At 23.7% G+C, this 24,437-nt stretch overlaps 1 protein-coding gene across 2 annotated transcripts in view; it reads left to right on the top strand.

Moving 5' to 3' along the window:
* LOC126904577 (intermembrane lipid transfer protein VPS13B) overlaps nucleotides 1-24,437 on the top strand; it is a 52,661-nt gene that overhangs the window by 19,244 nt on the left and 8,980 nt on the right. For both annotated transcript variants that reach the window (XM_050683706.1, XM_050683707.1), the window contains 25 exons: nucleotides 2,276-2,489; nucleotides 2,567-2,750; nucleotides 3,188-3,523; nucleotides 4,396-4,809; nucleotides 4,861-5,105; nucleotides 6,808-6,988; nucleotides 8,158-8,340; nucleotides 8,953-9,104; nucleotides 9,201-9,460; nucleotides 9,530-9,892; nucleotides 9,963-10,165; nucleotides 10,268-10,458; nucleotides 10,526-10,616; nucleotides 11,048-11,180; nucleotides 11,250-11,372; nucleotides 11,433-11,592; nucleotides 11,656-11,775; nucleotides 14,242-14,365; nucleotides 15,046-15,337; nucleotides 15,404-15,489; nucleotides 22,506-22,699; nucleotides 22,813-23,032; nucleotides 23,179-23,349; nucleotides 23,426-23,578; nucleotides 23,641-23,843. In XM_050683706.1, the coding sequence (XP_050539663.1) occupies nucleotides 2,276-2,489; nucleotides 2,567-2,750; nucleotides 3,188-3,523; nucleotides 4,396-4,809; nucleotides 4,861-5,105; nucleotides 6,808-6,988; nucleotides 8,158-8,340; nucleotides 8,953-9,104; nucleotides 9,201-9,460; nucleotides 9,530-9,892; nucleotides 9,963-10,165; nucleotides 10,268-10,458; nucleotides 10,526-10,616; nucleotides 11,048-11,180; nucleotides 11,250-11,372; nucleotides 11,433-11,592; nucleotides 11,656-11,775; nucleotides 14,242-14,365; nucleotides 15,046-15,337; nucleotides 15,404-15,489; nucleotides 22,506-22,699; nucleotides 22,813-23,032; nucleotides 23,179-23,349; nucleotides 23,426-23,578; nucleotides 23,641-23,843 (4,996 nt within the window). The remainder of the gene's footprint in view (nucleotides 1-2,275; nucleotides 2,490-2,566; nucleotides 2,751-3,187; nucleotides 3,524-4,395; nucleotides 4,810-4,860; nucleotides 5,106-6,807; nucleotides 6,989-8,157; nucleotides 8,341-8,952; nucleotides 9,105-9,200; nucleotides 9,461-9,529; nucleotides 9,893-9,962; nucleotides 10,166-10,267; nucleotides 10,459-10,525; nucleotides 10,617-11,047; nucleotides 11,181-11,249; nucleotides 11,373-11,432; nucleotides 11,593-11,655; nucleotides 11,776-14,241; nucleotides 14,366-15,045; nucleotides 15,338-15,403; nucleotides 15,490-22,505; nucleotides 22,700-22,812; nucleotides 23,033-23,178; nucleotides 23,350-23,425; nucleotides 23,579-23,640; nucleotides 23,844-24,437) is intronic.

Below are 24,437 nucleotides of genomic sequence, written 5' to 3'. Positions count from 1 at the left end.
CATGGTGAAAACAGACATTAAACTTAATAAAAAAAATACGATTTTTGTAAAAAAATTCTTTTTTATATTTTTAACTTTATAATGTTATAACTTTTTGAAAGATCTATGGATCAATATAATTCTTTTTTTTGTAGATGCATGATGTCTTTACCTATCATTTGGTATATTTTTTTTATAAATCTGACTTTTTACCTGCCTACAGGGGGGGATTCAAAATGACAACTTTTTCACAAAAAATTGACTTTTTCAACTTAAATTTTGAAAGTGTTCCGGAAAGTCTGACACTTTTATATATATATTAAATTAAAGCTAATGTAATCTACTTTATTATGTAAAAAAAAAATTTCGGACTTTATTTTGTCTTCACGGTGAAAATGGCTACCAAATGCTATTATTGTGTGAAAATTCTCAATTTTATTTTTTACATTTTTAACTTTATAATGCTATAACTTATTGAAAAGTGTATTGATCAATAAATTTTTTTATGGGAAATACTATTTTTTAATAATCCCTTTTTCATTCGACATACTTTATCTTAATCAGGATATTAATAAGGAACTAGCAGTTTATGAAGCTTTTGGAATAATCCACCAATTTTTTTAAATTAAACACTATCTAATGATTTGCATCGAAGCGTTTTTTATGATAGTGATTTTAATCACTGTCAGATATCATTATACTTGATCCATCTATGCCACGTCACCACTGTGCCGCGATCCCCCTGTGCTGGGTTTTTTTAAATTGCCAAGGTATAATGGGGGCGCAATATAGTTGGAAGAAGTTTAGATGATATCTGACACTAATTATCTTCATTATCATAAAAGACGGTTTGATGCAAGTTTGTTGAATTACATAAAAATTTCTATATTTGTAATTTCACTATTTTTAAATTTAAAATTTTTAAATTTTAAATTTTTTTCAATAAAATATTAAATACCTGTTAAATTATTTGTTTAATTGAAAAGAAAGTACATTTATTGTAAAAATTTTGAATTTTTTTATTTTGATGGCAGAGTTCTCAAAGTTTTATGGATTAATAATTTTTATGGACTGATATAAAAAAAAAAGTTATGGTAAAACCAATATGTTATCAGTTTCACATCGAAGCTAAAATATTCTATATGTTTTATATTCAAACTTACTTTAAGAATAAATAATGATGTTTCTATAAATAGTCCTGTATTTAATGTATGATCATTTATTGGTAAATTAGATGTCAAAGGAAAATCCTTAATATTTCCACTGATCAAATTTACATGGGGTACTCAACTCCACATCCAATTCAAAACCTTTAACTTTTTCTAGGTTATTAGTTATTAGACATTCCAAAACAATTTAAAAAATTGAGTTGAGAAAGATATTTTTTTTTTTTTGCATTGGTGGTCTCTTTCAAACTTTTCTAGTACTCAGATTTTTAATTGAATTTTCGAGGAAAGTATACAAAAAAAAGCTTTTGTTATAATAGAGACCATAAGCTTTTTTATTAAAATTTAATTAGGATCAGTGTTTTTAAAAATAGGTTATAGCATTTTTTAATTGCATAAAACGGTTTTTTTTTTTAATGCCTTTATGGTATTTTAATTTTGAGATATTTAATTATTGGATTAAAATATTATTGATTACTATTAATATTATTAATCTGATTATTATTTTTATACAATGAAACCTACTTTCAACAGAAAAAAATTAGACTAGACGTTTTTCTGCTAGAGAATGTTTCTAATTAATAGAAGTTAGTTAAAAAAACAATCAGATTTCTGACACTGTACCAAATGGCACAAATCAAAACTGATAAATTATAACTTGTAATCCACTCAGTATTTTTTATATTTGTTAAAAAAAAGTATTGCTTTAATAAACACATTTAAATTTTTTTTCTATAGCAAAGAAAAACAAAGTTTTAATTTATTTAAGAAGTATTAACATTTTTCATCAGCTGTAATTCATATAGTACTTATTGAGATAATTTTTATCAACAAAATAACTTATTTTGTTATAATATTATATAGTTAATTAGCGATTAGTATTTTAGTAGTAGCTAAAATTTCATTTTACATAATAAAGAAAAGGAACTTTATGTACGCTTTGTGTATAATCCATTAATGCAATATTTGTTAAAAAAAAAAAGTGGAAAATCTTGTAGTTCAAAAATTTAGAGCTATCTTTTGTATTTTTCTACCTTAAATAAAATTTAATATTACATATTTTTCTTTACTATTTGAGTTAATAAATTTTATTTACTAAAAAATATTTATTTAGTATGATTTTCATCTAGGTATATCTGAAGAGCATATTAAACTATCTGGCTGGTTTCAATGGACATTGGCTCGTTTATCACTAACGATTAGTAATTATCATAAACAGTATTGTTCAGAAAATATCAAGCTTGTATTAGAGCTAGAAGATGTTATAAGTTCTCTTGACTTCGGAATATCTTATCATAAGTTGAAATTAAAAATTTCATCAGCCTCAATTCAACATTTTATGAAGTAATAGTGTTTTTTTAATTGATGAATCTCATTTTATGTTGAGATATTATGCCATTAATGTTTTAATATTATTTAAGAAATCAAAAAGAACAATGGAATCATGGACCTTATTTAGGAATTATTCTTAAAGGGTATGATTTATTAAATATTTTAGAAAATTCTTCTAAAACAGATGGGTTTTTAAATGTAACAATAACACGAGCATTAAAAAGTTCTTTTAAAAAAACTGATTCAAATATGGATAACACACAATTTTTTATGGTAATTACTAAGTATAGTAATAATATTTTAACTATATTATTTATATTAAATGTTTTGACAAGTAAACAGATTAATAAATGAGTTTAAAAATTCAAAAAAATTTATATAACTTTTAGATGGAATAAAGCTCTAAAGCATTGATGTATAACAAATTAAATATTAATTATTTATACAGCTATTAAATTATTTTATTTTATTTTTATTCAAAATATTATTTGAGTAAAAGTTAAAATTCACAAATAGCCAGCACCAAATTTTCTAAATAATAATTTGCTAAGTAAAAAATGTTATATAATTTAAGGATATCTTAAAAAATATATTATTTTGTTTTTTTGGTTAAAATTTTTTAAATTGTTTTACGTTTTTTAGAAAATTTTGTGACTATCCCTTGTAAATTTTAATTGTAGTCCATTCATTTATCATTATTTTTGTTATAGATTAGTGATGATATGTTAAAATCAAATCGGCAAGTAATGAAAGAATTTATAATGGAAATAGTAATAAAAGTTCAACCAATTGATATTGTTTTATCACCTATTATTATTCATAAATTTCTATGTGTCATTGATCCCCTTATTGATATAGTACTTACTTATAGTAATTACAAATATTCCTCGAATTCTTCAGATGACAACCAAAATTTAAGATTTAATAGACACTTACTTTCCTCTTATTTACCATTATTTTACTTGGATTTATCAACTCTAAGAATATTTATACCTATTTCGTTTATTAACACTGAAATTCAACATCAAGATACAGTTGTAGTTCAAGTATTATTAATTGCTTAAACATAGAATTTTATCTTAGGTCTCAGGTAATTGGGACTTATGTTTATTTAATTTTTTAGGGGGGCTCTTTAAGGAAATCGAAAACACTTTTTTAAGATAAAGAGTACAGCTATTGGCACTTCAAAAAAATATGTTTATTTAAATCAGCTTACAGATGTTTCTTTTATTGATAGCCACTAGGAATTTTTTAAAATAATAACCATGTTGTGAATAAATATTTTTCCTTATTTTAAATACGTATTTTTTTATTTACGAATAGATTTATTATTATATTAACCTTTCACTTTAATTTTAGTCTTTTTAAATTAAATGTAGTATCTTTTACAGGTATTAAAATTTGTAGTGATATAGATATAGTAATATAGTGCAGTGTTATCCATTTTTCGACCATTAATAAAATGTCGTCTCAACTAATGTACTGTATTATTATTTTGAAATTGAAACTTCTGAAAATTGAAAATTGAAATTTTACGGCTTTATTATTTATAATATAAAATATTATTATTTGGCTACTTTAAGTTATACAGCCTATAAGAAATTTACCAAAATTATATTAGACTCTTTCTAGAAATCTAATAGAAAGTATTAGGGTAGTAAAATTAAATTAAAAAACTTAATAGCATTATTTATTGAATAAATAGATAAAAAGTGCTAAAAACTGTAAATATTAACCATTTTATAAAAAAATCATAACTTAATTTAGTAATTTATAATGAAGAATAACTCGCAGCATTATGCTATATGAATGAAAGTATAAAATAATAGTAAAAGTGAATCTGAGTCCTTTTTCCTCGAGACCAAAAATATACTTTTATACTTATCAATTATAATTATAACTGTCAAATTAATTTTAGATTGATTCAATTAAAGTTGATCAAAATCCTGAAAACCCTATTACAAGAACACCAATAAGAAAAGATTTGTATATTGAAGCAGAAAAGAGAGGATTTCTATCTATCCCAGGATCAATAATGGAAGATCGTCAATATCAAATTATGATAAATAATATTTCTTTAAATTGTGGACTTTGGATTGATTTCAAACAAGTTTTAGAAAATGATCAGTTCTTATCTTGTGTAGATGTTGATCATCATCTAAATGCTGCTTTACTATGGAACGAAGGAATAAAACCAAAATCTGTAGGCAGTTCAAATTTTGATGATATCTTTTATTCAAAATTATCTAACAATTTGTCATTTCATTCTATTTTTGCTCCTGGTATATTTTATGAACCAGAGAACACTTTGGTTTGTGGAAGTTGGATAGAAGTAAATATTAAAAAATCATTGTTTTCTCTTTTTTAATAAATTTTGTTTTAGATAAATGCAAAAACAGAAATAAACTTGATGCTATCAATAGAACAGTTGAACCTACTAAATATAATTTTATCTCATTTTGAATTATTTATTTTGAGTCATTTAAAAAATAATAACACCAATAGTGTACTCATAGAATCAACTATTGCTGACAATGTTACCCAAACAAAAGATGATTATTTAATTGCAAATGATTTTGAATACATCTCGGTTAAAGATAATAAAGCTATTTCTAAAGAAAAACTTATGTAAGTACCATTATAATATTTTATAATTTTGTATTATAAAATATCATATTTTACTTGAAAATAAGCTAAAATATCAAAATAATAATTTTTTTTCTTTAAAATCATAAGAGCTTTTAATAATAATTTTAAAATAATAAATATATAAAGTAGTAAAAGATAGTATGAAAATGGACATAATTAGAGTTGCAGATAACATAATCGCTAAAAATAAAATAGAACTGAGGAAGCTATGGATGATTAGACAAGTTCTTGAATTTATTGAAATAAGGAACAAATTAAGGAACAGAGATTATAATTTATATAAACAGATAAAAAAAGTGTAACAAAATGCTGTATAGCAAAAGAATGTTGGCTAAATCAAAACATACAAGAAATAGAACATCTACTAAGCAACTATACAGGGAAAGCCTATAATAAAATTAAAAAACTGCAATATTAACCCAAAATATCCAGCAACATAGTTTAAAAAAAACAAGTCAAAATTCTGTTTGTAAATGAAAAGGTAGTAGAGAGGTGGAAAATTTATATGGAAGAAAAGAGGAGATCGAAAATGAAGAGGAATATATAGAAAATGAAATAGATGTAAATGGTGATAGAAAAAGACCCGAAATACTGATAAGTGAATTCTAAAGCAAGCATTCCAAAATAAGAATCAGCTTCTCACTAATAAATATGTGAGCATTGACATACGTAAAAGATTATTTTAAATATTTGTCTCAAGTGTGTTTTCATGTAGCAGTGAAACATGGACAATTGACAAGAAAAACAGAAGCATTAGACTTATGGACATGAAGAAAAATGACAAAGACAAAATGGATAGACAAGAAAAGAAATGAGGAAGGGCTAGAAGAAAGACAGCTAATGAGAGTGATTAAATCAAGGAAAATAAAGATAATCGTTCACATCATTCGACACAATAACTTTATAATCAACATCTTCAAAGGAAAAATAACTGTGAAGAAACCAAGAGGACTCCTCCGAAAACAATATTTTGAAAAAATCCTGGAGCTCATGAACTCTGAGTCTTTTGTTTTACTGAAGAATTTGAAGTCAAACAGAGAGGAGTAACTTCAACAACAAGGCATTCCCTTTAATAGATGATGATGAATTCAAAAATTTCAACAATATGTTAATTTATAAAAGAAAACAAAAATTTTTTCCAACATTTTTGTGATTTCTGAAATATATATTTAAAATTGTACTGTGCAAAAATATAGTATGTGTACATATACTAATTAAATGAGTATAAAAAGTGTACAATTTATAATTTTATTGAAATCTTTTGCTGAAATATTTTTTTTTTTTTGTATTGGATACATTTATACAAGCTCAGCTGTAAATTATGTTACAATGTAAAAGAAAATAGATCTTTAAGTAATGTTGTAATAGTATACTACCACCAGGGTCGTTAAAAAAAAATTTGTTTTAATTTTTGGTATTTAAAACAAGTTATGTTTCACAATCCTACTACAAGATAATATTCTACCCCGAGTTCCAACAAAATAGTATCATCATGGTTTATCATTATGAAAAAATTTCTATTATTGCATTGTTATTGAGTATTTATATTATATATATTATCTTATTTATTGAGCATTATAAGTATTTACTAATACTTTTAATCATTTTTTTGTCTATTATCTAATAAATACATATATTTAATACAGATAAACAATTAAATTTTTTTTCTGTTCTATTTCAGAAGTAAAATGACTGAAAACAAAATTCCAATGGATTTAATTATAACAAGCAATCAAATTAATTTAAATTTTTTTAAGAATACTCTAAAAAATGAAATAAAGACATCAGAGCCATTGATATACATAGTATTTCACCAGCCTCATGTATTTTTTTCAAATACATATAATTACTCATCATGTCAAGTACATACTTAAATATTTTTAATTTCATAATAAATAATGATAATTTGGTAGTACTGATTGTCCTAGTATTATATATTTTTTACATGTTTTATCTTATTATAAGGTACAGAGTCATCCAAGTTTAAATAACAACTTAGTTATTAGCCACTTAATATTATTCAATTTATTTATAATGAGTTTTGAACTATTACTTTTTAAGTGTTGAGAAGGTCAGGAATATATGATATATGAGAGATAGAAATCCTTTGTGGAGTATTTCTTAAAATACTACAAGTTTTTTACTAAAATATAATCCATTAATAAATTAATATTTTGGAGAGATATTAATTATAATTTAGTAGAATAACATATATTAAATCATATTCTTATAAAGATATGAGTTATTGTCAAATCAATGACATTTGTAGATTACAATATTACATAAAAATAACACAGGCATACATAAAAAAAAGTGATCTGTACTTTTGTCAAGTACTACACATATATATATTACTACATATTTCAATATACTGTATTTGAAGTTATTTTAGATAATACACTCTCAAAAGTTTGAAAAAATTAATATATAATATTCAAATATTTAAAAAAAAAATTAAAAAATACAGATTTATTTGTAATTTTTATGAATTTTTATGTATTTCAATGCGTTAAGCTAATACATGAAACATTTAAACAGCTCATACATCCATGACCCATTTCCAAAGAGGAGGTCTGTGTTGTTAGTTCGTAATTTAGAGAGGGGGATAACAAATCCAACGACTGAATTGATCTCTTGTACAATAATGAAGTTACCTGTATCTAAGTCTCTGCTACACTGTCTCCCTTATGTTATGATTTTTAACAATTTTAATTTATTTTATAAATTCTCTATTTTTACTTTTTTGTACATTTTTGCAATATTTACAAATTTTTATAGTATTTTTGAAATTTTGAAGTTGTATGAGCTTAAATTATTTCAAATTTAAAATTGGCGAATTGAAATACATATTCCTATGATGATCTTAGCAAAAGTATGAACCATTTTTTTTTTGTGTGCCTATATAATAAATGTTATGTCAAAAAAATTTAAAAAGGCATACAGTGTTACTTCTTAAAATTCAAAACAATTCTTTTTAACTTGTATATTTTTTTATTATTTAAAAAATTTTAATCTAATAAATTTTTTATAGGTAATACTTTTTGATATAGCTGTATTTTTACCTCCATCTAATAAACTATGTAATGTTGAAGTACCTAACATTCATGAATACTCTATGATATTATTTGAAACAAAATCAAATATAGATGAAGAAATTCCTCAAGCGTTCTTTACATTGAAAATAGCATGTCCATCTACTGTGGGTCAAAATAAAGTTAGTAAAAATCTAGTATCTATTTGTAAAAAAATTATACTGATTTTATTGAACAATTTTAGAGAAAATAATCATTATAGTTTTGATGCAAAGCTAAATTGATCTCTCTTTCAAAAGTGAAAGTTTTCCCAAACTCTCTATTGCCAATCACATCCTAAAATAAAATTTTATTTTGAAACTACTTAATGTAAATTAAAGCGTTTTGAATAAAAACTGAACATATACTGTGAAGCTCAGTGCATACTTTGATTGTAAAGATAATTAATATCATCACTATAATATTTGCTCTTCTACCATATAGGGCCATCATGAAAATATGAAAAGATGAAAAAATTATTATTTTTTTTTAATGAAATGGTATCTTAATTTTTTTTGTAGCATCCTCACGTGTTGGAAAATTGTAACAGTAAAATATTGCTGAATAGGGGATGACGTCCCACTCTCTTCACTTGAAATTGCTAATAATGCTAATATTTTATGAAACCATTCTATTCGTATTAGATTTTACTATAATCTATTTTCTTTTATCATATGAAATATTAATTTGTGGCTAAAAATATTACAATTTCAAAAATTGTACAACATTTTTTTATTTTATTTTTTTTTTTTCAGATTGATTTGAATATAGGAAGAGCTATTTCTCTATTTTTAAACAAGTACATAATTGAACATGTAAACAATCTATTTAATGGAATAAAAGAAAATTTAAACAATTTCATTGTACAGTCTAATACAACATATAATATAAATAATGATTTTACAAAGTGAGTTTCTTCTATAACTATAGAATAAAATATATGTAACAATAAATATATTTTTATTAAAAATTATACTTTAAAAAATTTTGAACTACTTTATAGGCCTAATGATTATGAAAATATAGAAATTCCTTCTACTGATGAATCATCTACCAGTTATCAATATGATGTAAACAACTTAAATTTAAAAAAAAAAGAATATGTAACCATAATAGGGGACTATGAAAATGAATTAACCACAAAGCAATTATTTACTGAATCTTCACATACAATATCTCAAGAAAATCATTGGTATTCAAAACCAATTTTTTTTTCATTAACAACTCAACAAATATTTATACTACTATCTACTTTGCATAATGGTATTCATTTTTGTTTACAATTTCATCAGTTCTTTAAACAATTTTGTAATAAAAAAATGTATGTTTTAGAAAACATTGCTCTTAGTATTGAAAATATTAAAACAAAATTAAATTCATTATGGAAAATTCCATCTGAACGTTTAAATAGTGAAGTAACATTAAATAGTGTTACCATGTCTGTCGGACATAACTGGCCAAATTCAAATACAAACAATCTTGTGTTATACCCATGGACAGTATCAATGAAAATAAATTTAACATCAGATTCATGGGTTCCTGAATCTTATAGACCAGCTAAATTAATAAAAATGAATTCTGATTATATATCATTTCATGTTTCTCCCAATCACTGTGATATTCTGAAATTGATTCTTAATGAATTTAAGTTTTTGGTGAATAATGAACAAAAAGAAGATAATTATAAGAATAAATGTAAATTTTACTAAAACATAACTTAATTGTGTGATTTTATGTTCAAAATGTATAAAATTATTAATTATAGCTACTGAATCTTATGAACAATTTTATCGAGATGATCTAAGAGCAGGAGCTTTTCAATTTATTGAATGTGAAAGTCCAGAATTTCCTTTGCCATATCAAATTTTGTTATCTGAAAATGTAAATAGTAATCCTCCACGCATAACATGGAAATATCCACAACCTAGAACGTTGACAAAAATTGAAATACAGCCAATTCCTACTGAAGTAAATTTTTGATGTTAAAAATACCATCAAAGCTAATTCATCTAACGTATGTAATAATAATTTTAGAATTACTACATGAAATATTTTTATTAATTTACCTAGATCAAAGAAGACATAACACTTCATTTACAGTGGTTTGATGAAATGGAGCATAGTTTTAAAGAGTACATCAGCTTTATATTTCCTAAAGATGAACTATTACTTCTAAGACTTGATTCATTAAAATCTGTTTCAAATGTATGGCGTATTACATTAGATAATTCATGCATATTTAATTCTCCAATTGAAATGAAGTATAACTCAATTTGTTGTTAATAAACATTGAATTCAAATACTATTATTTAGTATTTATCTTTACAGATGTTTAATTGGTTGTCTTCGAGTTGATTCATATTTTTCTCCTACATTAGTTTCATATGGGCAATTCTCATTTTATTCATCTTCATTAAAAGTAAAATAAACATTTTTCAATGCATATTATACCATGATTTAGATTTATTATGTACTTTGGGGTCGTATCTAAAATTAAAATAAATGAATAAATTTTTTTTTCATTACATATAAAAATATAATTTTTATTACCAATTTTTAATATTTTTTATATAATATAATGATATTAATAAATAATTTAACATGAAATTACATTTTATTTTTATTTTTTAACTCAAACTAATAACTAATATATATGTAACTAATATTACATTGTTATATTTTTAATCACTAGAAATGTATATAATATTGTATGTTCAATTATATGTTTTATATAATTGAAGTTAAACATTACAAAACCGAATTATCAATACGTTAAAAGTATTATTCAATATTCTTTTATAATATTATATTTAATTTCAGTTGTTCTTACTAACATAATGTTTTTTACAGGTAAATATTTTGTATAACTTACAAAAAAAATGTTGTTTATCTAAATATGATTGTATTTCATATGTCCCACAAAAACATAAATTAATATCACTAATTTTGAATCAAGCTAATGTTGGCTTTAAACTTCGAGAAGGTTTTATTTTCATTATTTCAATGATATTTTCCATTATATTAGTCCAAAGCTAAATGTATTCTTATCTAGGTGAAATAAGTTCATCAGCTCAAGCACATATAAAAATTGAACTATTAAATTACGGAACATTGACTCAGATGTCTTTTATAAAATTGTATTGTTCTTTCACAAGTCTTCATTTAGCAAGGCCAAGTAAAAGAAATAAATTTATACATGAAAAAATTTGACTAATAATTTAAATAATCTTCATAGTACCAAACATACAATACAATATTCAAACAGGAAGTATTATATGCCAACTAAGTCCAAGTATGATGAATACTTTAAGAATAACTAAAGAATTATGGGAAAATAATTTATGCAGTATTGCCATACCTTATGTTATTTGTAATGATACCAATTTTCCAATTATGTAAGTATTTACTTTTTTTCCTATTATTAATTTTCATATAGATAATTAAATATTTTTTTATAGATTTGGACAATCAAAAACAAATGAAGAAATAATAGTTGATAGTTTTCAATGTTATCATTACACATGGTTTATGCCTTTTAAAAATCCACTTTTAAGATTTGCTATTGGGAATGCAAAAAGGTAATTATAAAAATAAATAAAATATAAAAAAACCTGCATATTATCATTGTATACTATAACTTTATTCTATCACTCAAAGAATATTATTATTAAACTAATAAGGGATGATAAATTATTTGATATCAACAAATTGAGAAATGCATGTACCTAAAAGAATAGAAATAATAATCGTTATATAATATATAAAGATTGGGGTATAAAAGTTGTTCCATAACAATTATTGCTGCTTTGATAAATGTGGATAATTTTATTGAATAAAATTGATAAATACTACAAAATAAAAAGTAGTTAGTCTAACAACTTGAATGATCAGTAAACAATTGATTTTATTTCATTATTAATTAATAAATATTTTTCTATACTTCTTGAAGGAACAATGTTTAAGTACTGTCGTCCTATTCAATGATAATAATTTATTACTTTGTTATGAAAATTGTTTACAAGATTATCATTCTTTTATTCAAATATAATTTCAAAGTTTTGACCAAGTTACTATTATTATAAAATTATGCATAAAAAATTAATTGAAAAAATTATTATAAGACCTTAGGGTTATCTTTAAACATATTTAAATTATAAACATTAATTCTTTCAAAATTGTTAAATCTTTATTGTTTTTCAAGTTCAATTAAACTGTACAAATTTTTCTTTTGTTATAAATTCTAGTACAATAGCTTCTTAATTATATGTTTAAGGTAAATAAATATAAATAAAAATCTCATAGTACTCCACGGCTCTCTAATTTAAGAAAAAATTATAACGGACTCGAATTTTATAAATCGTAAATCGATAAGCGCTATTCTGACTTGTGCGTTAACACAGTAAACCGTTAGCTCTTAAGGCTATATAGAATAATATTGTGACATTGTTGGAAGAACTACTGAATTTTTTTATCAAATATCGTACATTTTAAAGTAGTGTATCTTATTAAAATTCATTTTTTTTTTTTTTTTTTTTATAACAAACAAAAATATATAAAAATAATATGGATTGCCATTTGAAAATCTCGATACAAGTTCTAAGTATAAGGAATGATGATAGAAATTTAATTTTTTTTGTGAAACAGTTCATCAAAGATCCATAATGATTAAAAAAGAAATTTGTTTATAACACTTGTATTTTTTAAGATATTACGTGAGACATAGTTAGGCAATCACCCTATATATATATATAATAATAAATTTGATTAAATATATCAACAAAGTATCTATATGCTTTATAAACTAAACATAATATCAAAACAAAAAGATAGTTAATAAACTAACACAATCAATTCATATATGACAACAATAACATATTAAAAATGATTGAATATAAAATTAAATTGTCATAAAAATTCATATTTTACAAATTAAAGGTTACAATAAACTCATATGCATAGAAATGAGTCAATATCCATATTAAAAACCATCCAATGGACTTAAAAAAAAGAAACCTCATATAATAGTGAAAAATGAACGTATTGAATTAATTTTTTTATGATATCTCAAAAATGACATTGGGTATGTTTGGTGAAATTTATAAACCTTCAGTCGTAAAATGCTGGCGTCAGCGACTGTTTTTCTCGAAAACGGTAGAAATTTTAAAATGCGAGCGAGCGAGCCAATAAATTTTTTTGGATTGAGTACTTTTGTTGAAAAACAAATTTTTTGAAAATCTTATCACGCTAAGTAATATTACTAAAAAAGCGTTTTTCCCCTTGTTTTATTATATAAGATATAACTAGTCTATAAAATAGAAAATAATCTAATTAAGAAAATAACTGGTCAATAACAATTTTCTGGTGATAAAAATAGCAGCTTCTACTTCTAACCTCCCAGACATTACTTTAAAATTATTAATAACTTCTGAAATATTGATTCAAGAGTTATTATCAAGCAGTTAGTTTCTTAATTAGATTATGTCCTGTTTTATAAGCTAATTAAATATGTATGTTTGCACTTTAAAAAATTAAGTTGACATCCATATAATATATAAGAGATGAACATAAACATTTTTTTATAACAAATAAATGGAAATACATGTGTAACTAATAAAAGCCAAAAACTAAAAAGGTATGATTTGGTAAGAGGTATGCACAATGGAACTATAGGTCTGAGTACAAGGGTAGTTCTTGCTCACCTCTATAACAACTAAAACTAAACAAGATCCAAAAAAAAAATTCACCAAAAAATGATTATTTTAAGAACAATCAAGTGCTAGCTTTAAAAGAATTTCCTTGTATGTAAGTATTATATATTTGTCAGAACATCATGGAAAACTCTGTATATACAACAACAAAATAAGTCCAATTATAAAAACTCTTTAAAAGAAACAAAAAATTTAATTTATAACTAACTTGATAAAAAAGAATTTGCTTTTTTTTTATTTAATTCAATGAAAAATTATCGGTCACATTTTTTTGTTACAACTTTCTCATTTTTAAAATTAGTATAAACATAATGTTCAAATTTGTAAATATTTTAGTTTATTTTGGAGTGATGATATAATTATACGCCCTACCATGGTAATGTCATTCACATTGAAAAAGGATGATGGAAAATCATATTCATTAATATTATCTAGTAAATACACATCTACAACAATAAAAGTAAGCAAATAAATCTCAATTTATGGTGTAAGTGATTTTAAAAATAACTGTTATAATATTTAAATATTATTTTGTTGAATAAATAATTAAAGTAAAAAGTAAAAAATTATTAGTAAAAATAAAACATTTTTAAGATGATAATTAATAATATTAAGGTGATCAAATGTTACTCTTGATTTAAAACTAAGGCCTTGAAAATATTTTTTCCTTGAGTGTTGTCACCGAATTTTTATGACTCATTATTTTGGATTTATTTTTGAATCCGGTGTAAAAATTTATGTATATAATATGTATATATATATACATATTTCTACTCACAAACTAAATAATTGGTTTTTATAGATTTTTATATTAGGTAATTTTCAACACCAATATTTTATTTTTTTTTTTTTACAGTATTTGTAGTTTTGGGTATTGGTATTACTATGATGACAAATATTAATTCAGATTCAAAGCCCTATTTAAAATTAATAAATAAATGAATAAATGAATAAAATATTTTTTAGATCAATTTAAAGCATCTATAAAAAAGTTGTTAACTATTATTAATAATTATATAAATGATAATTTTAATTAAAGAACTTTAGATAAATTATTTTCATTAACTAGTTTCAGAGTTTTAAATTTATAAACTATTGATTAATATTTATTTGTTCTATATATCTTCTCATTTATCTTAGATTGTTATATCCAGTCAACTTAATATTATAAACAAGACACATTATTTCTTGGATGCTCGATTAACCAAAATTAAACCAGTAGAAGAAAAAATTAATATTCAACAAAGTTTAATTATAGAAACTTTACCACTGAATCCTAATAATATTTCACCATCAATGCCATTACACGAAGAACTTAAGTTAACACTTAAACTACGGTTCTCTTCAGTCTCTGAAGGACCATGGTCTGGACCTATTCCTCTATATACTGTTGAATTATCAAATAAAAATAAACATTTTTGGCTTGTTAAAAGTTAGTATTTTCATCAATTTACAATATGACAAAAATAAAATAATTATTTTTGTAATTTAATCATAGTTCCGAAAAAAGAAAATACTAAACAATTTAGGTGTGTATGGTGTCGCTTAATAATTGAATTTATTGATAAAATACCACGCATTTTAGTAAGTATATTATAACACAAAATTATATTTTTAGTGCAGATTTTTAGTACTATGAGATTTTAAACATAAATTAAGTATATATAATAGTAGTCATAGAATAATGCCTTAATATGATGTAAAGTTATCCCTACACTCATTATAATTCAATAAACCTCTATATTTGATTACATTTTCGACTTATTTAGGATGCTCAAAGAAAGATGCCAAGGGGGGCAATAACATAGCCCTAATACCAAACTTATTTATATATTATGGTTATCCTATAAAGGCACCGGCTCATTAAACAATATTCAATAATTTTAATTAAACATTTTTTTTTATTGTGGTATATGATATTAGCATTATGAATTTGTTAACACAACCTATATTTTATGAATTTAAATTATTTTTGACATAAGACATTGTGTCATTTCAGTTTTATTAAAATAAACATTTTTACATTTATGAGTTCATTAATAAAGAAATTTACAGTTAAATAAGATTGCTACAAAAAAAAAAAACAATAATAATAATTCAAAAATCACACAATTAAAAAAAATACATTCAAAAATAATTTTTTCATCTCCCCGTAAAACAGTCCTGAATACAATTGATTTATTAATTTATATTATGTCTTAATTAAGAGGTGTAGGATATAGTCTACATGAATTATACTTCCATTAATCATTTTTTTACTTCTTGGGAATTTTTTGTGAGCATCCATTTATTAATCTAACAAGAGAAATAAGTTTTTGTATCTGAGAATACTGATTCACCTTATTAGATGATAAGTATTAGATGACTTCCTGTGTCATAAAATCAAAGTCTCTCTACACAACCCATATTATCTATCAATTTATATCCTTATTGGAATTTATATTTACATAGTCAAATTAGAGAATCTATTCAATCATAACTTTGGTCCTAGAAAAAAAGGCCTAAGTTAGTTTAATCAAATTTTCAGCAAATCTCTTTACAAAATTTGAAAAAAAACATATCTTATAGGAAAATTCTAATTTATTTTAGTAATAACTTGAAGATTGTTCATCTCAGAATTAGACTACTTAGATTAAATTAGCATGCAATGATAGAAAACTACTTCTTTCAGTAAAAAATATGAAAAATTTACTTAAATATTTTAACATCTTCTCTTAAAAGATTTCGCTTGTGCTAAAGAGGACAATAAACATGACACATTCCCAATTAAGCAACGCAGAATCACCTAAATCCAAACTATTTTTAGCTTCAATGCGAATCTGAGAAGGTATTAATTTTACCATAATGTGTTTATTTTTTTTTGTGTGTGTGTGTGACTGTCACTACTTTTTCTCAGCTATCACTAAACCGATTTTGATTAACGATACGTCAAATGATCGCAAATCTTATCTAGTTGAAGACATTACCCATACAAATTGAAAAAATATCTCTCTTTCCCCGTAATTGGGGGAAATCTCCAAAAAAATTACAATTTTATAAATCAGTAATTTTTGACATTTTTTTCATAAAACTACTAGAACTTTTTCAAAAATAAACAAATTAACATAATTATTTTTTATATTGAAACCTTAGATATTTTCTTTTAATTTAATATAATTTTGTTGAAAATCTAACATTAACCTGCTCACAGCAACTTCTGCACAAAAATTAAATTTTTTCAACTTAAGTTTTGAAAATGTTGCGGTAATACTGCGTCATTTAAACATATATCAATTTAAAGGTTATTTCATGTACTATAAAAAATGTACTATAAAATTCGTCCCAATGACGCGCAGATAGCTAAAAATCTGCTATTTTTGTGTTAAAATTTTCGATTTTATTTTTTCAACTTAAAATTACCATAACTTTTTGAAAAATGTATGAATTAATACAATTTTTTTACGAGAAATACTATTTAGATACTTTTTTCATTTAACATACTTTTTTTTTTAAATCGGACCATTTCCCTCCCTACAGGGGGGTTCAAAACTAAAAAATGCTTATGTAATTTACTTTAATATTAAAAAAAAAATGTTGGACTTTATTTTGTCTTTACGGTGAAATCAGACATCAAAGTTAATAAAAAAAAACTATACAGAGTGTTCAGTAAATAAGGAAACGAATTTCTATTGTACTCATTTTTTGTAACAATTTAACTGTTTCCTAACTTACTGAACACTCTGTATATTAGCTTCGATGCGAAGCTGAGAAGGTATTGGTTTTACTAAGATGTGTTTATTTATTTATTTATTTTTTTTTTTGTGTCTGTTACCACTTTTTCTCAGCTCTCACCGAACCAATTTCTTTGATTAATACGTCAAAAGATCACAAATTGTATCTAGTCGAAGACATTACCCTCAAAAATTGAAAAAAATGCCCTCGTTCCCCGTAAATGGGGGAAACCTCCAAAAAAATTACAAATTTAAAAATCGCTAATTTTCGAAATTTTTTCAATTTTTTTTACTTAAAAGTGCCATAACTTTTTCAAAAATGAACATATCAATATAATTCTTTTTTATATAAATGTGTAATATCATTACCTTTCGTTTGGTATATTTTTTTCATAAATTTAACCCTTAACCTGCCCACAAGGGGGGATTTAAAATGACAACTTTTTCACAAAAAATTAATTTTTTTAACTTAAATTTTGAAAATGTTCCGGAAGGTCTGACACTTTTATATATATCTTAAATTAAAGCTAATGTAATATGCTTTATCATGAAAAAAAAAAATTTCGGACTTTATCTTATCTTCATGGTGAAAATGGCTACCGAATGCTATTTTTGTGTGAAAATTTTCGATTTTGTATTTTCCATTTTTAACTTTATTATGCTATAACTTTTTGAAAAATGTATGAATCATTACAATTTTTTTATGAGAAGTAGTATTTATATAGATCTTTCATTCGACATACTGTTTTTTTAAATCGGACCATTTCCCTAAATACAGGGGGGATTCAAAACATAAAAATGCATATAGAAAGTAGAACTTTTTCAACGTAACTTTTGAAAGTGTTCCGGAAGGTCTGACACTTTTATATATATCTTAAATTAAAGCTAATGTAATATACTTTATAATGGTAAAAAAAAATTTCGGACTTTATTTTATCTTCATGGTGAAAACAGACATTAAACTTAATAAAAAAAATACGATTTTTGTAAAAAAATTCTTTTTTATATTTTTAACTTTATAATGCTATAACTTCTCGAAAGATGTATGGATCAATATAATTCTTTTTTTTGTAGATGCATGATGTCTTTACCTATCATTTGGTATATTTTTTTTATAAATCTGACTTTTTACCTGCCTACAGGGGGGGATTCAAAATAAAAAATGCATGTAGAAAATAGAACTTTTTCAACTTAAATTTTGAAAGTGTTCCGGAAAGTCTGACACTTTTATATATATTTTAAATTATAGCTAATGTCATATACTTTATAATGGTAAAAAAAAATTTCGGACTTTATTTTATCTTCATGGTGAAAACAGACATTAAACTTAATAAAAAAAATACGATTTTTGTAAAAAAATTCTTTTTTATATTTTTAACTTTATAATGCTATAACTTCTCGAAAGATGTATGGATCAATATAATTCTTTTTTTTGTAGATGCATGATGTCTTTACCTATCATTTGGTATATTTTTTTTATAAATCTGACTTTTTACCTGCCTACAGGGGGGGATTCAAAATGACAACTTTTTCACAAAAAATTGACTTTTTCAACTTAAATTTTGAAAGTGTTCCGGAAAGTCTGACACTTTTATATATATCTTAAATTAAAGCTAATGTAATTTACTTTATTATGCGAAAAAAAAATTTTGGACTTTATTTTATCTTCACGGTGAAAATGGCTACCGAATGCTATTGTTGTGTGAAAATTCTGGTTTTTAGATTTTCCATTTTTAACTTTATTATGCTATAACTTTTTGAAAAATGTATGAATCATTACAATTTTTTTATGAGAAGTAGTATTTATATAGATCTTTCATTCGACATACTGTTTTTTTAAATCGGACCATTTCCCTAAATACAGGGGGGATTCAAAACATAAAAATGCATATAGAAAGTAGAACTTTTTCAACTTAACTTTTGAAAGTGTTCCGGAAGGTCTGACACTTTTATATATATCTTAAATTAAAGCTAATGTAATTTACTTTATTATGCGAAAAAAAAATTTCGGACTTTATTTTATCTTCACGGTGAAAATGGCTACCGAATGCTATTATTGTGTGAAAATTCTCGATTTTATTTTTTACATTTTTAACTTTATAATGCTATGACATATTGAAAAGTGTATGGATCAACATTATTTTTTTATGAGAAATAATATTTTTTAATAATCCCTTTTTCATTCTACATACTTTATCTTAATTAGGATATTAATAATGAACTAGCAGATCATGTAGCTTTTGGAATAGTTTGGAATAGTTTTTGGAACTTAAAAATGCTATAACTATTCGAAAAATGTATGTATCAGCACAATTTTTTTTTTTCTAAATATAATATAAGTATATATTTTTCATTTGACATACGTTTTATTAAAATTGGACAAATTCCCCTTATAAAGGGGGCGTTCAAAACTTGAAATATTGAAAAAACATAGATCTTTTTCAACTGAACTTTTGAAAATGTTCCGGGAATACTGCGTCCTTTAAACATATATCAAATCAAAGGTAATGTTATATACTATCAATGGCTACCGTATTAAAAAATATGCTATTTTAACACATTTTTTTTTTTTAAATTAAACAGTATCTAAAGATTTGCATCGAAGCGTTTTTTTTTTATAGTGATTTTAATCACTGTCAGATATCATTATACTTGATCCATCTATACCACGTCACCACTGTGCCGCGACCCCCCTGTGCTGGGTTTTTTTTAGGTCTATCCCTTATTGTTTATAAAAATTTAACTTTTTCAACTTAAGTTTTGAAAATGTTACTGAAATACTCCGAGCTTCAAATACATGTTAAAAAACCCAGCACAGGGGGGTCGCGGCACAGTGGTGACGTGGTATAGATGGATCAAGTATAATGATATCTGACAGTGATTAAAATCACTATCAAAAAAAAACGCTTCGATGCAAATCTTTAGATAGTGTTTAATTTTAAAAAATTGGTGGATTATTCCAAAAGCTTCATAAACTGCTAGTTCCTTATTAATATCCTGATTAAGACAAAGTATGTAGAATAAAAAAGAGATTATTAGAAAATAGTATTTCCCATAAAAAAATTATATTGATCAATACACTTTTCAATAAGTTATAGCATTATAATGTTAAAAATGTAAAAAATAAAATTGAGAATTTTCACACAATAATAGCATTTGGTAGCCATTTTCACCTTGAAGATAAAATAAAGTCCGAAATTTTTTTTTTCCATGATAAAGTATATTACATTAGCTTTAATTTAAGATATATATAAAAGTGTCAGACTTTCCGGAACACTTTCAAAATTTAAGTTGAAAAAGTCAATTTTTTGTGAAAAAGTTGTCATTTTGAATCCCCCCCTGTAGGCAGGTAAAAAGTCAGATTTATAAAAAAAATATACCAAATGATAGGTAAAGACATCATGCATCTACAAAAAAAAGAATTATATTGATCCATACATCTTTCGAGAAGTTATAGCATTATAAAGTTAAAAATATAAAAAAGAATTTTTTTACAAAAATCGTATTTTTTTTATTAAGTTTAATGTCTGTTTTCACCATGAAGATAAAATAAAGTCCGAAATTTTTTTTTACCATAATAAAGTATATTACATTAGCTTTAATTTAAGATATATATAAAAGTGTCAGACCTTCCGGAACATTTTCAAAATTTAAGTTAAAAAAATTAATTTTTTGTGAAAAAGTTGTCATTTTAAATCCCCCCTTGTGGGCAGGTTAAGGGTTAAATTTATGAAAAAAATATACCAAATGAAAGGTAATGATATTATGCATCTATATAAAAAAGAATTATATTGATATGTTTATTTTTGAAAAAGTTATGGCACTTTTAAGTAAAAAAAATTGAAAAAATTTCGAAAATTAGCGATTTTTAAATTTGTAATTTTTTTGGAGGTTTCCCCCATTTACGGGGAACGAGGGCATTTTTTTCAATTTTTGAGGGTAATGTCTTCGACTAGATACAATTTGTGATCTTTTGACGTATCATTGAAAGAAATTGGTTCGGTGAGAGCTGAGAAAAAGTGGTAACAGACAAAAAAAAAAAAAAAAAATAAACACATCTTAGTAAAACCAATACCTTCTCAGCTTCGCATCGAAGCTAATAAAGCTAATGTTATATGCTATAAGTTCAAAAAAAAAATTGTCCCGACGACTTTATCTTCTATGTAAATGGTTGCCGTAGTTAAAAAACATGTTATTTTTGTGTTAAAATTCTTGGTATTGTATTTTAATTTATTTTAAAATTCTTTATAAGGGGGTACACTGATTTTCATGAATATTATATAAATCAAATTAATATAGCATAGAAAGTTAACTTTGAAATTTGAACTACCTTAAATTGCCATTTTTTTCATCGAATATAATGTTAAACTTATTTTATTTTTTTTTCTTTAAAGTCAAAAAAATTTATTTTAACATTTGAATCAGCTTAAATTGCCAATTTTATCAAAAAAGGAATGCAATGTAGAGATAACTTTTTCAAATTATCTGTCACAATCTTACTCCACTCTATATTTAAATATTTTAACTTCCGAAGTTCTATTTCAAAAATTGTTATTGTTATTTCCTTAGTTAGATAATTTTCTATTATATTAACTAGTTAATAATGTGTATTACAATTAAAAAAATTATATTAGTACTTTTATACACAATTATACTTAATTAGTAATTACAATTATAATTAGTACTAATTATAAGTATAAGTATTAATTATAATTATAATTAGTACTTTAAAAAAAAAGAGATAGACCTAAAAAATATTTAACCTCTTAAAAATTGAGAAATAAATACTGATAAACAAATAAATTTGAAAATAATCATTTTAGATGAAATCTATTGGTCAACAATAAATCAATTACCTAATATTTAATTTTTCTTATTTGATTTTATTAGATTTTAATAATGCCTATGTATAACATTCGTTCATATTTGCCTTATGACATTTTGTTGAATTTTGAATCAAATGAAAATATATGTGAACCTAAAACTGTTGTACAAATTAAATCTGCTATTGATCAAAGTGACATGCAACCTATTGATTTACCAGGCACAATGAAAAATACATACGATTTAACTATTAAATTAAAGTATGTATAAAAAATTTTAATTTTAATTTATAAAACATATCAAAATATGAGAATGTTTTTAAGTATTTCTACATAGAGAATCTGATTGATTATATTTAAAATGTGGTTTTTAGTGAAGAATCTTCAGGGTCTAGTCCATCAGTACCAATATCATACTACAATAATACTGAATGCAAAGAATCAACGAATGATGTCTATTTCACAATAGAAGACATTTTAAATGGCAAATGCATATCTATAGATACTGAGTTGAAATGGCCATTTATTGGTAAGCAATTTGATGATATAAAGTGGAAACAAACTGAGGTACCAGATACACAAACTACAGTCAAGGTAATAATTTTCATTTAATTACATTGATAGAAAAATAATTACACAGGACAATAAATAATAAAAAAATTTCTTCAATAGTAAAATGGCTGTAATTATGTATTACTGATTAACCTAATAGAACCTAATAGAAAAAATATATTTTTTAGGTTTTACCATATGGATTTATAGACCATGATGATAGTTCATCTCGAATTATTTTAATACAACCTTGGGCTTTAATAATCAATACTTCCGGGCAAGCAGTTTTGTTATCAGATTCTTTAAGTATACTTTGTAGCTTAGAAAACTACTGTGTTGTCGCTCCTCCTTTGATAGAAGTAGTTATTGATTATTAATATAATTTTGTGACATATAATCTCAATTTAATCAAATTACTTATTTAATACTTTTAAGAGTACATTTTACATAGATATAAGTATTGATGGTTCAATAAATCGCTCCCAACCTCTACAATTGTCTAAAAATACATCATTTTCTATACCACATGTTAAAGGGTTAATTCCTGTAAATGGAAATACATCTGTTGTTATTAATGGTCAAAATTCTGTAAGTATACTTGACTTTATTTATGAATAAAATTAACATTCATTTTTTTAAAATAACTATAGATTGGTTATTTGAATATCAGCTCAATAGAACACAATGAAATAAGAATCGTTCATATTCAAAGTTTATATGTGGCCACGAATCATAGTATAATTGACATAAATATTTTACCAGTGTGTGTTAAACCTGCTTTGGGTAAATTATTAAATTTACCTGAAAGTATGGATACAAATATTATTAGTCTACCCAAAAATTATTGTGATCTGTATGTATATTCTTAAATTATTTATAAGTTTTATTTATAAAATTAAAAAAATGTTTTATATTAGAGTGGAGTGGTATAATTTGAGTAAAATTTAAAGGATTACAAAAAAAAAATAGATTATAAATATGATAAATTTATTCTTAAGGAATTTGGTATCCCGACCTCCTTTGACTGTTGCTAGCTTCCAATTATATGGTACTAGAATGTAAAACATTAAAGAATCCTAGAAAACAATTAAATTTTCAAGTTAAATATACTCATGCAACTTTATACAATTCTTAAAGTATGTTAATATTTTTATAATTTGTGAGGGGTTGCAAACATGACCTCTCACCAAACTGAATTGTAAATCCTATTGTTATAAAGCCTCTATTTTAAATATAGTTAATTAAATGAGTTTAATAGATAAAAAAAAACTCCAACATGAATATTTTAAAAGTATTATTATTATTAAATAAAATTTTAATATAATTTAATATCAAACATTTTTTTATTCATTGTGCCTGAAATATGTATGCATAATATTTTAGTATTTTTTAAAACTTTTTTAGTTAAATGTCTTTAATATTTTTTAGTTCTACTAAATTAATATTT

Source organism: Daktulosphaira vitifoliae, unplaced genomic scaffold (assembly GCF_025091365.1).
Source record: "Daktulosphaira vitifoliae isolate Bord-2020 unplaced genomic scaffold, ASM2509136v1 Scaffold_4, whole genome shotgun sequence".
NCBI lineage: Eukaryota > Metazoa > Arthropoda > Insecta > Hemiptera > Phylloxeridae > Daktulosphaira > Daktulosphaira vitifoliae.
The sequence above is the reverse complement of the archived record's forward strand: the minus strand, read 5'-3'. Positions and strand labels throughout refer to the sequence as shown.